The sequence below is a fragment of the Pituophis catenifer genome, unplaced genomic scaffold (genome assembly GCF_029215685.1).
Source record: "Pituophis catenifer annectens isolate HBS135680 unplaced genomic scaffold, rPitCat1.0.hap2 SCAF_16, whole genome shotgun sequence".
NCBI classification, from domain to species: Eukaryota; Metazoa; Chordata; class Lepidosauria; order Squamata; family Colubridae; genus Pituophis; species Pituophis catenifer.
The window spans coordinates 13,873,683-13,889,749 of record NW_027256896.1 but is presented as its reverse complement, the minus strand read 5'-3'; the positions used below and the strand labels follow the sequence as shown (position 1 = coordinate 13,889,749).

Below are 16,067 nucleotides of genomic sequence, written 5' to 3'. Positions count from 1 at the left end.
GGATTTTCACGGTACTGCATAAATGAATGGGGTAGAAGCAGTGGTGAGATTCTACTGGTTCAGACAGGTTCGGGCGAACCGTTAGCTCCGACTTTCAGCTGTGAGCGAACTGGTTCGCTCTGACTTTGAAGTGGGCCTGCCCTCCCGCCCTTGTGTTATACTCATCTATATTTCCGTTTCCGAAGCCCAGCTGATCGGTGCGGCAGAGTGGATTGCCGCGCCTCAGCTGTTTTCCTCACCAGCTGCAATGCAGAAGGTGACTTCTCTTGCGCAAAGTATGCACGAAGCAAACCGGTTGTTAAAACAGTAGGGTCCCACCTACTGTTTTAACAACAGTATAGATATAAATTTAACAATAGTATAGATATCGACTGGCGGCCCCTAGAGGGAGAGCCTTCTCTGTGGGGGCACCTACGATCTGGAACGATCCGGAGATACGGAGGATCCCGGATCTGCGCACCTTCCGTCGTTTTTATTTCATCAAGCTGGCCTGGCCTAAATCTTCTCCTTTTTAAATTTAAATTTTAAATACAAATTTTAATCTGTTTAATTATGGGGTATTTTAAAATTCAGCCAAATTATTTAATTTGTTTTAATCTATTTTAAATTTTGTATCTCTGTGTTTTATCTTCTGGCTGTTCACCGCCCTGAGTCCTTCGGGAGAAATTTAATAAAATAAAATAAATAAATAAATAAATAAATATAAATTTCCAAACAGATAGAAGTATATCCAACATATTTAATTCACGAGATTTAAATTAAGAATGTCCTCCAATTAGATTAAATGGCTTTCCTTTGATGCTCCATGCTTCTTTGATTTGACTCCAACAACTCATGGTAGGACAGCCCTGGTATATTACCTCAAGTCCAAAGGTGTCTCTCAGCTTGAAAGAAACTGTGCAAATATGTCCTAAGACCTCCCCAAAGAGACATCAATGTTACTACATTCCAAATGTGGATGACAAGATTAGAACTTTGGCATCAAGACCAAAATACAAAAGTGGACTTCGGTCAAATCATCCAGGAATATCTATTTGCAAAGCATCACTTCTCCAGGTTCATAAGCAGATGTCCTTTCCAACATCTGGTTCTTTTAATTACAGTTATCCTGGGACACGTATATTCGCCTTCATTTGTGAGAGCACATTTAGCTACAGTTAAATAATAGCCATCCTTAGGTGCTGCCGTGTTGAATATTTCATTTTAATTTCAGGATCTTGGAATCCCAACAAAAATGAATGGATCGGGGCATGTTTTAAAGGATAAGATCAATCTTGATTCTCAAGTGGTGCTTACTGTTGGTGAAAACACTGTCTCTGCATTCGTCCTTTTGAAAGGCACAGCTGTAAGTAATGGCTTGGCCACACTGAATGACTTTCACCCATCTCCTCCCACTTATGACTGTATTTTTTTATATATATAAATATGCCACCCTTCTCCGGAGACTCAGGGCAGCTTACAATGCGTTAAGCAATAGCCTTCATACTTTTGTATATTTTATACAAAGTCAGCTTATTGCCCCCACAAACTGGGTCCTCATGATGTACAGTATGACTGGGTCCTATAGTATGACTGTAACTTGTTGCTTGTATCCTTACAATTTATAATGATTGTTTCCTAGTATGATTTGATTGCTTATTTGTACCCTATGACTATCTCTAAGTGTTGTTCCTTATGATTCCTGACGAATGTATCTTTTCTTTTTATGTACACTGAGAGCATCTGCACCAAAGACAAATTCCTTGTGTGTCCAATCACTCTTGCCAATAAAGAATTCTTTCTTTCTTTCTTTCTTTCTTTCTTTCTTTCTTTCTTTCTTTCTTTCTTTCTTTCTTTCTTTCTATCTATCTATCTATCTATCTATCTATCTATCTATCTATCTATCTACTGCTTAGCCTGATTAGGGTTCCTTGTTTCAATTGTCATTTTTTATTTGCTAGAGAAAATCAGGGTGTCAAGTTTCCGAAAGATGCCCTAATTAATTCATGAGCCATGATCCAAACTTCAAAGGAAATATAGTCATTTATTAGGAGCAACATTCCGGCAATACTGGGATGCAGTTAGGATTTACGTTCCCCTATGACCCTGTCTCTCCCCTCCGCTCTGGCCATGTCATAAATCACATTCTCCAATTACCCACTTTGGCTGGCTGTGAAACCTAACACCCTCCTTCTGATTGCGGTCAGAAAGAATGTATGGAATTCACTTCAGTTCTCCCTCCCTCCTGCTCATGGCAACTTGAAAGCTTTGCAAGTTGACACAGGGCTTCCAATGAGCCAGATGGCCTAATGTAATGCTAATATATATATTTTATTTGACCAAGTAGGTTAGACACCCAAAGAATTTGTCCTTGGTATAAAAGCACTTGGTGTATATGCAAAACAACAGAGAAATAATAATCCAGATCTGCCTCTCCCAGCTCCTTGGGAAGGACTCAAGAGGTAGACAAAAATGCCGAATTCAATCTGAACATCTGGCTGACTGTGCAATGATTAATAACAATAACAACAACAACAACAATAATAATCTGTAACCTAATGAGCAACCTTATTCTCAATAAAAGATGAAAGGGAAAACATCTAATTTTTCTTCCCAGTCTTTGACAGCAGATTGACTTTTTTTTTTTTTTAATTTGATTTATATGCCACCCTTCTCCGGAGACTCAGGGCGGCTTACAATGCGCTAAGCAATAGCCTTCATCCTTTTGTATATATTTTGTATATTTATACAAAGTCAGCTTATTGCCCCCACAAACTGGGTCCTCAATTTACCTACCTTAGAAAGGATGGAAGGCTGAGTCAACCTTGAGCCTGGCGAGATTCGAACCTGCAGTAATTGCAGGCAGCTGGTCTTAATAACAGGGTGCTTTAGACCACTGTACTACCAAGGCTCCTCCAAACAAACTTCTCCAAAGAAATCTTTTCAGCACTGCTATAGGTAGTCCTCACCTTAAGTGGTGCAGTGGCTTAGAGGTGGAGCTCTCACCTTACAATCAGGCTACGAGTTCGATCCTAGGTCGAGGCAGATATTTCTCTGTGCACAATGTGAAAATATGAAATGTGAAAATATCTGCTGCAAACTCTGCATTGGCAACAGGAAGGGCATCCAGCCAGTAAATACTCAGCTCCGTTCTGTTGCCCCGACTCCACGCTTGATGCAAGGGATTACGGGGTCATTAAAAGACAAAAAAAAATTAGGTAGTCCTCACCTTATGACCATTCATCTAGCGACTGCTCGAAGTTACAAGACTGTGTGAAAAACAGTCATAAGTCACTTTTTTTCCCCCACTGCCATTGTAACTTGGAACGGTCACTAAACGAACTGACGTAAGTCCAGGACCACCTTAATTTTTTTTGAATTGGTGCACTTGATTTTCTTTTACCATCTTTCCTGCAGACTAGAGGAGAATTTCATGCGCTCCTGGATCAACGCATCAAAGGGGCCATTAACTCTGGCATTCCTGCAAGGACAGAAGTGGATTTAATTTCAGAAAAGAGTAGAATCTTTTGTGAAAGGCTGCTTCAGTTCAAAGTGGACGGCCAGCAGGTAAACTGCACTTTCTTTGATCTAGGTTTCAGTTTGCATGACTCGGCAGCCTCCGTCGCAAGTGAACCCCAAGGGTTAGAAAAAACATCTTCCAAAGAACTAAACATAAAAAGGCAGAATAACAGAGTTGGAAGGGACCTTAGAGGTCTTCTAGTCCAACCCCCCGCTTGAGCAGGAGACCCTATACCACTTCAGACAAATGGCTGTCCAGTCTCTTTTAAAAAACCTCCAATGATGAAGCACCCACAACTTCCGGAGGCAAAGCCATACCATTGGTTAATTGTTCTCCCTGTCAGGAAATTTCACGGGTTGTAGAGACCACTCCCCTCCAGTCACTGTAGGTAACCCTGGGATATAGCCTTGAAAAAGTTATGTCTGGAATGCACTCCTGTCTTTGGTTTCCCATCCCCCTTTGCCTATAGCAATTTGAGAGCAGGCCAGGGATGCTTTGCAAGTTGACACCTGTTCTCCCATATACTTATATTTCCGGTAAAAAAATCCAGCCATTGTTATCCAATCCCACATGAAAAAGACAAAATCATTTCCTAGCCTCTTTGCCAAAAGTGAAGGTTACATTACTCCATTTTATGACGTCTCTTTCTGCTGATAACAACAGGTTTTGGTGTCTTCTTCTCTCAAGCGTGGGAGAGCACGGATTGCTTACTCTGCCACTGTCGCACATCCTTTTAACTTCGCGATGAAACACATGGAGGTTAGCTCCCTGACCCAAAGCCGCAAAGGAACCTATGCACAACAGGTAATTGAAGAGAATTATCTCCCGAGGGTTCTACGGTGCGTTCATTTGTCCAAAAATAAATGCATCCTATTAAGTTCAACCAGTCCTACTTCCAAGGAATGATATATTATAAACCTTGACCCACTTCAATTTGACCAGTGAATTATCTGGCTTGGAATGGAGTTAACACTCCGTAAATAATGGTGAAAATGCTTCAAAACACCGTCGATTTGAGAAATGCAGTAATGGGAGCTGATAGCCTTTCTCGAACAGTGCAGGAAGCCCTCGGCTTACAACAGTTCATTTAATGACCGTTCAAAGTTACAACAGTGCTGAAAAAAGCAACTTATGACCGTTTTTCACACTTACAACCTTTCCTCCATCCCTATGATCACGTGATCAAAATTCAGACCCTGGGCAACTGGTTCATACTTATGACCGTTGTTATATCCCAAGGTCATGGGGTCACTTTTTTTGCGACATTCTGACGAGCAAAGTCCATAGGGAAAGCCAGATTCACTTAACAACCATGTTACTAACTTATCAACTGCATTGATTCGCTTAAAAACTGAGGCAAGAAAGGTCGTAAAATGGGGGCAAACCCCACTTAACAAATGTCTCACTTAACAACAGAAACGTTGGGATCAATTGTGGTTCCGTGCAGGGGTGAAATGCAGGAGGTTCTGACAGGTTCTGCAGAACCGGTAGCGGAAATTTTGAGTAGTTCAGAGAACCGGCAAATACCACCTCTGGCTGGCCCCAGAGTGGGGTGGGAATGTGGATTTTGCAATATCCTTCCCCCAGGAGTGGGGAGGGAATGGGGATTTTGCAGTATCCTTCCCCTGGAGTGGGGTGGGAGTGGAGATTTTGCAGTATCTTTCCCTTGCCACGCCCACCAAGTCATGCCCACCAAGCCACACCCACAGAACAGGTATTTAAAAAAATTGGATTTCACCACTGGTTCCGTGATATCCAGTGGTAAACAACCAACAAGGTGTCTTGACTTGACTTGACCTTGAGTATGATCTCAAACCTGACATTGAGTTTGGGATCAGAGAGATCAAGGTTGAAGCCTGCACATAAGTGGTGAAGTTTGTGAAGCTTGTCTCAGAATGACTTTGGAGCATCCGTCTCTTGCAGTCCAATTGTGGAGATGCTGTTGTCACTTCGAGCTTTCAAGATAAATGTCTCTTCTGAGTTTTAGATGCAGCTGGCTTGGAACCACGGCCCGCCTGCCTGGATGAACTTCACTTTTGGAGACCAGTCCAGGAGGAGGAACACATGCTGGGATGCTTGTATCACAGCTACTTCTGGACAGGTACAAATGTTGGCTTTCAGCAAGAAAGGGTTTCAGGGTTGGACAGCAAGTGGGCTATTCAGTTTCACCAGAGACACAAAAAAAATATAAACAGTGGAAAAAAGTAACATGATTTTTGGAGCCAAACCAGATGTGGCTCTAAGTACCTCTTTGAGTTTGATAGCACTAGCAATAACCCTTAGACTTATATACCGCTTCACAGTGCTTTTACAGCCCTCTCTAAGCGGTTTACAATGTCAGCCTCCTGCCCCCAACCATCTGGGTCCTCATTTTATAGACCTCAGAAGGATAGAAGGCTGTGTCAACCTTGAGCCAGTCAGGATCGAACTCCAGACAACGGGCAAAATTAGCCTGCAATACTGCATTCTAACCATTGCACAAGGAAGGAAGGAAGGAAGGAAGGAAGGAAGGAAGGAAGGAAGGAAGGAAGGAAGGAAGGGAGGGAGGGAGGGAGGAAGGAAGGAAGGGCAATAGCAATAGCAGTTAGACTTATATAGCACTTCACAGTGCTTTTACAGCCCTCTCTAACCGGTTTACAGAGTCAGCCTGTTGCCCCCAACAATCTGGGTTCGCATTTTACCGACCTTGGAAGGATGGAAGGCTGAGTCAACTTTGAGCCGGTCAGGATCGAACTCCTGGCAGTGAGCAGAATCAGCCTGCAATACTGCATTCTAACCACTGTGCCACCATGGCTCACATCTTTGAGTTTGATATACCGAAATCTTTAAATTGGAGGACATAATTCAAAGAGTGCGCCATCAGGATGGAGAAGGAATTTAAACTGGTTTCACTTTAAGGTGGACCACAGGAATAGTCCTCTTCTCCTGGAACTCCTGGAAGGTAGAAGAAGAACTCTTGAGAAATAGAATTCCTTCATGCCAGAAAGAATCGGTTTTTCTCCGGTGCCACTGAGCCAAGGGGTGGCCTCCAACCCCTGGAACTGCCGTTCTCCAAGTAAATAATGTTTTACCTTCTTTTTTTGGGGGGCAGCTTAAAAACATCCTAACAATTGCAAGTCTTCGGGCCTGTGGATCCCTGAAGCAGACAACAGCTATGTTGAATCAGCACCTCGATCTGACCTGGGATAACAAGACGGTTGTACAACATTTGACCTATGAGGTAAAGGGAAGTTGGTTTTATCACCAAACTTTCAGTCTCCCTGCCTGTTGAGGGCAGGATTTTGCACTTCTTTGAACACAAAGTGCTCGATGGTAGGTCTCTCACAAAGATCCAGAGATGTAAATAGATCCCTGCAGAGGTGGGATTCAAAAATTTTAGCAAACGGTTCTCTGCCAGGTTGCTGGGTGGGCGTGGCCATGGTGGGTGTGGCCTACTCGGCCTCCTGCACCACAGTGGGTGGGTGTTTTCACCCTCCCCAGGCTCACAAGCGTCAATAAACTCTTGTTGTGGCTCCGTTACCTGAGCCTGTGTTATCGGCAGGAGAGGACTCTGAGAGTGAAGGAGAGGAGTTGGCAAGGCCTCCCTCTCCAGGACCCTCCTCTCTGGCAATGCTTCTGGTGTCTTCCGAAGGGCAAGAGATAGGGCCGGGGCCAAGCACTTCCACTCAGCCGCAGGTGGACAGTAATGATGATGATGATGATGATGAGTCTTGGCTGGAGCCTCGCCAGCGTCGCAGAGATAAGCGCGCGCAGGAGAGGAAGAGGCGTGCCAGGGATTAGGCTGAGTCACTGGGCCACACCCCACAGGGTATAAAAGAGAGTGTGGTGGCCGGTTCAGCAAAAAACGGATATCGGACGACCTTTTTTGTATTTACTGGACTTTGTTGATTATTGTGTATTGGCTTTGTTCCCGGACGAAGGGAGAAACTCCCCCCTCGTGAATAAAGAATACCTGGCAGCCAGCCACTGGTTGCTGCCAATTCTGATACCGGATAAACTGTTGTCAGCTGAGTTCTTTAACTGTTGCCTGTCTGTGGGGGTGCGTGTGTGAGACGGGGACAGAACAACTCTAATGAAATGTCAACATCTCATGAAATTACATCAGCGGTCCTCTTGGTGTGTTTTTCACACAATGTTTTGCTGAATGGTGGAGATTTGGGGAATCAATGCATATCATGGGACCTGCAGCATCCAACTTGCCAACACAAGAAAAGGCACCTTCATCCAAGATAAGTGGCAACCTAATAGTTGGGCTTTTCATTATGTGAAATTAAGATTGGATTACAATGTTTTCGTAAATGTGCCAGGAGAGATTATCTCCCTACCTACCGTAACATTTCTCTGAGATAATTGATTCAATTAAGTTCCCATTTCAAGATGGAACTCATTCTGTGTCTTTGGGACTCTTCCAGAGAAGTCTTAACTCAAATTAACTAAGTGATTGTAGTTAAGTACAATGACGAAAAATACACTTTCTAGGTTCCATGCTTTGAATTTTAAAGGACAGGGGAACAATAATGGAGTTGAACAGTACAAGTGTGTTCACACTGTATGTGAATTGTGCTAAGATGTGATTCTGGGCCGCCGTTGCAATAATTTTAATTATTGTATTAAACATTTATGGAAAGAAAAAAAACAACACATAACAATGTAAGTCCTTTTTGTTTTCTCCGTATGTGCCACAATTATATTTCTGCCTCTTTCTTTTCTTTTAATGCAGACAAACCGAGTGTTGCATCGGGATAAAATAATGGTAGAAGCTACATTAAAGAACCTCTTGATGATCTCGTGTTCCCATCAGCGTATTCTGGGAGAAGTTGAAACGGATTATGCAGCTTGGCTGAATTACAACACGAGACTCTGGATGTGTGAGCTCCCAAATGTGAGGGATGGTTTGGAAGGGTTTTCAAACAGAAACTATTTTAGTAACATCTGAATGTGTGGGGTTCTTGAGCCTCTCTAAGCTTGGTTGTGTTCTTGGAGACGTCTGATTACTAGTAAACCTATTCCCTTACCAACAGTGCTGATGTTCCCTAGTTTGGTAATGAAACGTTTGCAAGAAAACAATCAAGCTCAGAGAGCCCCAAGGACCCCACAGTCATTCTCCTCCTCCTCCTCCTCCTCCTCCTCCTCCTCCTCCTCCTCCTCCTCCTCCTCCTCCTCCTCCTCCTCCTCCTCCTCTCTGCCAACCCCATTCCTGTCTAACATTGATGATGTTCCCTAGTTGGGTCATGAAATGTCTGCAAGAAAACAATCAAGCTCAGAAAACACCAAAGACTCCACAGATTCTCCTCCTCCTCCTCCTCTTCCTCCTCCTCCCCCCTCTCCTCCTCCTCCTCTCTACCAACCCCATTCCCTTCTAGCACTGATGATGTTGGCTAATTGGGTAATGAAACATTTGCAAGAAAACAACCAAGCTCAGAGAGCAACAAGGACCCCACAGTCCTCCTCCTTTTCTCCTTCCTCCTCCTCCTCCTCCCTCCACAAACACCACTCCCTTCTACCATTGATGATGTTCCCTAGTTGGGTCATGAAACATCTGCAAGAAAACAATAAAGCTCAGAGAACACCAAAGACTCCACAGATTATCCTCCTCCTCCTCCTCCTCCTCCTCCTCCTCCTCCTCTCTGCAAACCCCACTCTCTTCTATCACTGATGATGTTAGCTAATTGGGTAATGAAACGTCTGCAAGAAAGCAACCAAGCTCGGAGAGCAACGAGGACCCCTCTTTTCAACTCTGAGCTACAAATATTCTCCTTTATTAGTACTTCTAAATGTATTCCCGATTCTGACCTACAGCTTTCCCGTTGTCCATTATTTTTTCTGAAAACTGACCACCCCTGACCCTATATGCTTCCTCTCCTCTAGGCAGTGGCTCTTTCTGGCAAACTCCAGCTCAGCCAGGGAGACACCGTCTTCCGATCCGAAGGGAAAATCAGCCTTGGAGGAAACAACGAAGGGACGATTACGGTGGCTTTACAGAACAACAGCAAGCTGGAAACGAGGAACTATTCAGCGGAATTTTCAGTGAGCTGGGGGTCACTAATAAGGGGAAATACTTCATCTCTCTGCTTCTTTTTTTTATTATTTTGAACTTATGCTGTTTTCCTACCTTGGATGGTCCCAGAAAGCGACTAGAGGAAGAAAGAGAGTGGCTGTCCTGGTCCGTCAGCGGCCGGTGCAGCTAGTAGCTGATTCCAACAACAAGGAGGCTGGTGTGGTGCTACACCAGCAGCCTGTGCAGCTGGCACTCGAGTCGGACAATGAGGAGGCTGGAGAAGATGTGGTGCCAGGGGCAGGGATTCAGCCAGGGCCTTCAGAACCTCCAGAAGCTCCCATAAATGAAGAGGACGAAGAGGAGGAGCCTCTTCTCAATGCACGGGCGCGCAGAGCTGCCAAAAGGCAGGAGTGGTTCCTCAAAAGGAGGTCTCCTCGAGAGTAAGGCTTGGGGCTAATTGGCCACTCCCTTAGCCTTTTTAAGGAGGAACGCCGACTGAAGCAATTTGCAGGAAACAACTCCGTTCACATACCTTCGTGTCTTGTCTTGCTTATCTTATCAGCTTCCTGCAAATTGCTTCTGGGCATTCTGCCAACCACAGTAAGCTTTCAGTATTAGTCTTTGTATTCTTGGCGGCTATTAATGCAGTTAATTAACATCCGTTGTTGTAAAAAACAACCTTGGGGTCATTTTTGCAACCTTCTGACAAGCCAAGTCAATGGGGAAGCCAGATTCATTTAACAACCGGGTTACTCACTTAACAGCTGCAGTGATTCCCTTAACAACCGTAGCTGTAAGGCCGTAAAATGGGGCAAAACTCAATAAATGTCTCACTTAGCAACAGAAATTTTGGGCTGGTTGTAAGTTGAGGACTACCTCTAGTGGGGAAACTTAGCAGGAATATACCGTGTTTCCCCCAAAATAAGACCCTGTCTTATATTTTTTTTGAACCCTGAAATAAGCACTTGGCCTTACTGCCATGTGCTCAAAACCCCGATTGGCCTTATTTATTTATTTAGTCAAGCATGTATTTTATGACAGTTACAAGTATAATTATAAATACATGAAAAGGATACGAATAAAAGAAAACATTAGGACCGGGACGGAAGGCACGCTATGCGCTTATGCACGCCCCTTACAGACCTCTTAGGAATGGGGTGAGATCTACAGCAGACAGTCTTATTATCATTATAATTATTATAATTATCAGGGGATATCTTATTTTGGGGGAAACAGGGTAGCAGAATGACGTTTTGATAGGAGATCTTTTACGTTTTGGGGAAAAGAAGTGAGGATATATTAATGCATCTTGTTCCAAATGATTTTTCATTGCAAAAGACCCATCCCAAGAGAAATACAACTATCAGGAGTTTGGCTATAGCTGCCTGAAACATCTTTTTATTATTCCTAAATTGTGCACTATCGTTCTTATTTTCAACTTGTTAGTGAGTATATACTGCCATCTCATGACTGGGATATTTACGGGCTTACAGCAAGAGGAGAATCTACAATCCATTTGAGCCATGATACCCTTGTTATAATGGGACGCGGTGGCTCAGTGACTTAGATGCTGAGCTTGTTGATTGAAAGGTCGGCAGTTCAGCGGTTCGAATCCCTAGTGCCGCATAACGGGGTGAGCTCCCATTCCTTGTCCCAGCTTCTGCCAACCTAGCAGTTCGAAAGCAGGTAAAAAAAAATGCAAGTAGAAAAATAGGGACCACCTTTGGTGGGAAGGTAACAGCGTTCCGTGCGCCTTTGGCATTGAGTCATGCCGGCCACATGACCACGGAGACGTCTTCGGACAGCGCTGGCTCTCCGGCTTTGAAACAGAGATGAGCACTGCCCCCTAGAGTCGGGAATGACTAGCATATATGTGCGAGGGGAACCTTTACCTTTTTACCCTTGTTATGAGATCCATCATCCACTCTTGATTTTTGTAAAAGCAAAGTTATCCTGAAAGCGGGAATGGGAACTCAGGATGTCCACAATGCTTTCTGCCCAAGTCATGTTCCTAAACTTTTCCCAATGCTTCTGATAAAGTAGAGAAATGGTGAGACATTCTGGAACTTGAAATGAAATGCTGTTTCAGAATAACTCTTTTGCTCTGTGTCTATATTTGTGATTCATCTCCCTCGCCTAGCTAAAAGGATCCGAGGCTACTTGGATGGATGTGAAGGCCTGTGTGACCTCTTCAGCTGATGAAAGCCAAGTCTTCGTTGAGGGAAAGATGGATCATCCAAATGAGAAAGTGAAAATAACAGCCATCAAAGGAAAAGAGTGTCTTCGGTATTACATGGGATACTTGAAAGGTAGATTCGACAATGCAGGAGTCTATCCTCTTCCTGGATTTTCAAAATTTGCCTCTTCTGAGTTACTACAGAAATTTTCCTTCCTTCCTTCCTTCCTTCCTTCCTTCCTTCCTTCCTTCCTTCCTTCCCCTTTCCTTCCTGCCTCCCTGCCTCTTTTTCCTTCCTTCCTTCCTTCTTTTGTTCATTCATTCATTTGTTCCTTTCTTGCCTTTTCCTTCCTGCCTCCCTGCCTCTTTTTCCTTCGTTCCTTTGTTTGTTCGTTCCTTCCTTTCTTCCTTCCTGCCTCCCTGCCTCTTTTTCCTTCCTTTATTTGTTCCTTCCTTTCTTCCTTCCTTCTTGCCTCCCTGCATCTTTTTCCTTCCTTTCTTCATTTGTTTGTTCCTTCCTTCCTTCCTTCCTTCCTTCCTTCCTGTCTCCCTGCCTCTTTTTCCTTCCTTCCTTCATTTGTTCCTTCCTTCCTTCCTTCCTTCCTTCCTTCCTTCCTTCCTTCCTTCCTTCCTTCCTTCCTCTTGCCTTTTCCTTCCTGCCTCTGTGTCTATCTCCTTCCTTCCTTCCTTCCTTCCTTCCTTCCTTTTTCTTTCTGCCTTCCACTCTTTTCTCTTAGGAAATTCCGAGGACGCACTAGAATTTGCAGCTTGTATGAAGGGTCAAAAGCAAGCTGCACTCAACGCCCGCCTGGTTGTAAACAGACGTGAAGAAATGGGACATCTTACCATGGAAGCGTCTAACCAAAGTCTGGATCTGAAGGCCCACGGCTGTTGGGACCTTGTCATGAAAACTGAGGTGGGAGATGCCATTTAGCAAACAAGGAACTGGTCTCTCTGTCTCTCATTCAAATTCATAAACGGCAAACCAATAAACAAACATAGTTTTAAAAGCAAGTGAATTTAAGAAGTTATATAGATACAACGAGAGTATTAGGTTGGTAAACTGACCATTTGGGCCAACTGTTTATGTAATGGTGCTGGAGCCCAGATTTAAGAAAATCCCTGGGCGAAGGCCTCTCTCAAGCAAATTAATCTTTAATTACAGTAGTTACTAATTGTATAGTTAGATACAATTAAGTTGAGTCTGACTCTTAGTGACTCTTACAGTAGTGGCCAAAATTGTTGAAACCTTTTGGGTTCCCAAAAGGTTTCCACAATTTTGGCCACTACTACAGTACGTCCAATTCTTGCCACTTTGATCAATCTTCAGTTGTAACTCAAAATCTTTTGATGAATATTCCAGATATCTCCTTAATTTTATTCAGTGTCTTTCCCTTCTTCCAGTTTCTTCAATCTTGCCAAGAATAGTTATTTTTTTTTAATCCGTCTGGATTGCATGCTCAAAATATATCAATGCCTGCTTACCGGTCTTCATCTCACAAGTCAATCTTTATTTGTCCAGGACTGATCAATTACTACTTCTTGCACTTCACGGGACTCTAATAAGTGATGACAAATCCATAATTTTAAGACTTATCTTCTTTCTTTCTCAGTGTCCAACTGTTTCAGTTTTTAGCTTTAGCACTGGAACGACCATTAATTGCCGTGATATTTATTGTCATTGAAATGTCCTGATCAATGTTTATTCCAAATCAGATCAACCTGTTGCCTCAATTTGACTCCAGAGATGTCTATTCTGCTCTGCCTCTTCAGCTAATAAACTATATTAACTACCCTAAGAGTCTTTCTCATTCTTACAGTCAAAATTGGGTGAGATTACTTCTGATCTCTGGCACAGACTGGTGGAAAAAATAAAAAAATTGGAGGAACATATTCAGGATTTCAGAAAATCGGTAAGATATTAGGTATAGGGACTGTGTGTGTGTGTGTGTGAGAGAGAGAGAGAGAGAGACAGAGGGGGAGAGAGAGTGAGAGAGAGGGAGGAAGAGAGAGGGAGAGAGAGACAGAGAGAGGGGGAGGAAGAGAGACAGAGACAGAGACAGAGACAGAGAGACGGGGGAGAGAGAGACAGAGAGAAAAATTTTGGAACATTTACATTGCCACCTAATCACAGGCAATTCAAGGAGGCTTACAGGAAATAAAAACACAATATAAAAGAAATAAAAATAATAAAATAATATCACTCCACCCCACCCCCATCCCAGCAACAACAAACACCCATACCAGCTATTTAATGGGCTTCATCCCACTCTGGGTTCCCTAGGCCCACTGGCAGAACTACGTCTTCAGGGCCTTCCGAAAGACTGTTAGTTTCAACTCGCAAAGCATCCCTGGCCTTCTCTCGAGTTGCCATAGGCCAGGGTGGATGGCAAACAGCATGTCAGCCAAAGACAGATGCATATTCCATGCTTATCTCTCTCAAGGCTGTATCCCAGGGTTATCTACAGCAGCTGGAGGGGAGTGACCTCTACAAACTGCGAAATTGCTCCGTTGGCAAATGTGATTGATGACACACCCTGGGGGGGAAGGGGGGAAACAGAGTCATAATTGGAGGGTAAATTACATAGGGTCAAAGCTGGCTTCACTTGGGAACATGCTGACATGAAGCTGCCATGAGGATGTTACCATAGTCATTAAATGTGAGGACTATTTTAAAACCATTTTAAATTCAGGAATGCCGATAACCTGGTGAACATGAAAGAATGGATTTGTGAACCCACTCAAATTCACAGGCATATTTGACTTTTTTTGAAGACTATTTTGGGTGCGAGAGAGACACAGAAAGCCAGAGAGATCAATTCACTTTTGCTTTTTTTCTCTCATATGGTTTGTACTATAGATCCGGCACATTGGATTTCTGTACGATGCTGTTGGCTGGTCTTTAGAAGCCTCCCAAGAGATGGTACGACTCCTCCATGGCTCCACGAGCCAAGCTGCTCAGATGTGGGAGCAGAGTGGATTTAAGCGACTCCTACGGGATCAGCTCCCCATGTACCTGAGGAAGTTTCAAAGCATCCTACAACAAGTCCAGCTGGAGCTGCAAAGTAAGCACAGATGGGCAAAAGAAAGACGTAAAAAACAGAGGGAACAGCAGCCTTGAGGGACAGGAAGAAGGCAATGATCAGATAAAAGACACTTGAGCCCCAGTGTTGTGGCCCACCAGAGGCCAGCGGATCTGGCAGCAGATTCGGACAGTGAGGAGGTTGGGGAGGAACATGGGCCAGTCCTGGAGTCTGGGGAAGGGTCTGATGAGGGCTCTGTGTCGGAGGCAGAGAGGGGGCCAGAGCTGCATGCCAGTTATCAGCTGCCTTTGGAGTCCGACATCAGTGAGGCAGACGAACAGCTGGAGCCTGTTCCCAATGTGCGCATGCACAGAGTTGCCAGACGAAGGGAACAGCTAAAGAACAACTGGAAGTCGACTTGGAAGTAAGGCCACAGGTGGACAATGAATGGCCCCTCCCAGAGGGAATAAAAGAGGAGCGAAAGGGGAGGGGAGTTTGCAGGAGACAATTAGTTCATTCCTGCATTCTTGCCAAGTATTGGGCCGTCTGAAAGATATCGGCCTGGCCACTCTCCAAGCCTGATAAAGATCGGTAATCAGTGGTGGGTTGCTACCGGTTTGCCATGGATCAGGTGAACCAGTAGCGGCACTGGTGGGAGGCTCCACCCACCTGCCCGGACTGCTTATGCTCAGCTGAGTCACGCATGCTTGCATGCGCGCAAGCACCCACGAGCGAACTGGTAGCAATGGGTTTTGAAACACACACCCTGTCGGTAATTGTGAATTATCTTGAAAGACTGTGGTCCACGGAAAAAAAACTCTCTCCATGAAACTGGTCCCTGGTGTCCCAAAAGGTTGGGACCATCCTTTCAAGATGATAGGACTCTGTGGTAGATCTTTATGATAGACCCTTTTCATATTTTTGTTCTTACTGTCTTTTTAAAACATCTTACTCAAGAGCCACTAACCACCCTAAAAGATGCCTACTATGATGTGACTTTGAAACCTTTGGATGAAGTTTGGCAACAGAAGACCGACGCGTATCTAAAGAAGCTTCAGGCACTGGTACCCACTGTGGTGAAAGACGTATGGCTGATGGAACCCATCCAGGTTGCGTTGAGATCCCTAAAAACTGGCTTTGATATGGTTGGTATTATATATTTTCCCTTGTACACAGTTCCTTGTAGGACTTTTCTTAACAGGTTGCATCAGGGGTGAAATTCACCTACCTTCCCTACCGGTTCGCAAATGTGTGTGCGCTCGCTTTGCTCGTCTGCACATGGGCAAAGCCTTCTACCATTGCGCCAGTGGTGGGTTGCCCCCGGTTCGGACCAGTTCTATAGAACCGGTAGTGAAACTGGCAGGAGGCTCC

At 44.2% G+C, this 16,067-nt stretch overlaps 1 protein-coding gene across 1 annotated transcript in view; it reads left to right on the top strand.

The window, feature by feature from the left end:
* The window catches only part of LOC139325453 (apolipophorins), a 75,101-nt gene that overhangs the window by 50,566 nt on the left and 8,468 nt on the right, over window positions 1-16,067 (top strand). Inside the window, exons 42-51 of the mRNA XM_070955337.1 lie at window positions 3,397-3,546; window positions 4,163-4,303; window positions 6,591-6,719; window positions 8,220-8,381; window positions 9,368-9,526; window positions 11,638-11,806; window positions 12,411-12,589; window positions 13,494-13,586; window positions 14,534-14,738; window positions 15,654-15,781. Of these exons, the coding sequence (XP_070811438.1) occupies window positions 3,397-3,546; window positions 4,163-4,303; window positions 6,591-6,719; window positions 8,220-8,381; window positions 9,368-9,526; window positions 11,638-11,806; window positions 12,411-12,589; window positions 13,494-13,586; window positions 14,534-14,738; window positions 15,654-15,781 (1,515 nt within the window). The remainder of the gene's footprint in view (window positions 1-3,396; window positions 3,547-4,162; window positions 4,304-6,590; window positions 6,720-8,219; window positions 8,382-9,367; window positions 9,527-11,637; window positions 11,807-12,410; window positions 12,590-13,493; window positions 13,587-14,533; window positions 14,739-15,653; window positions 15,782-16,067) is intronic.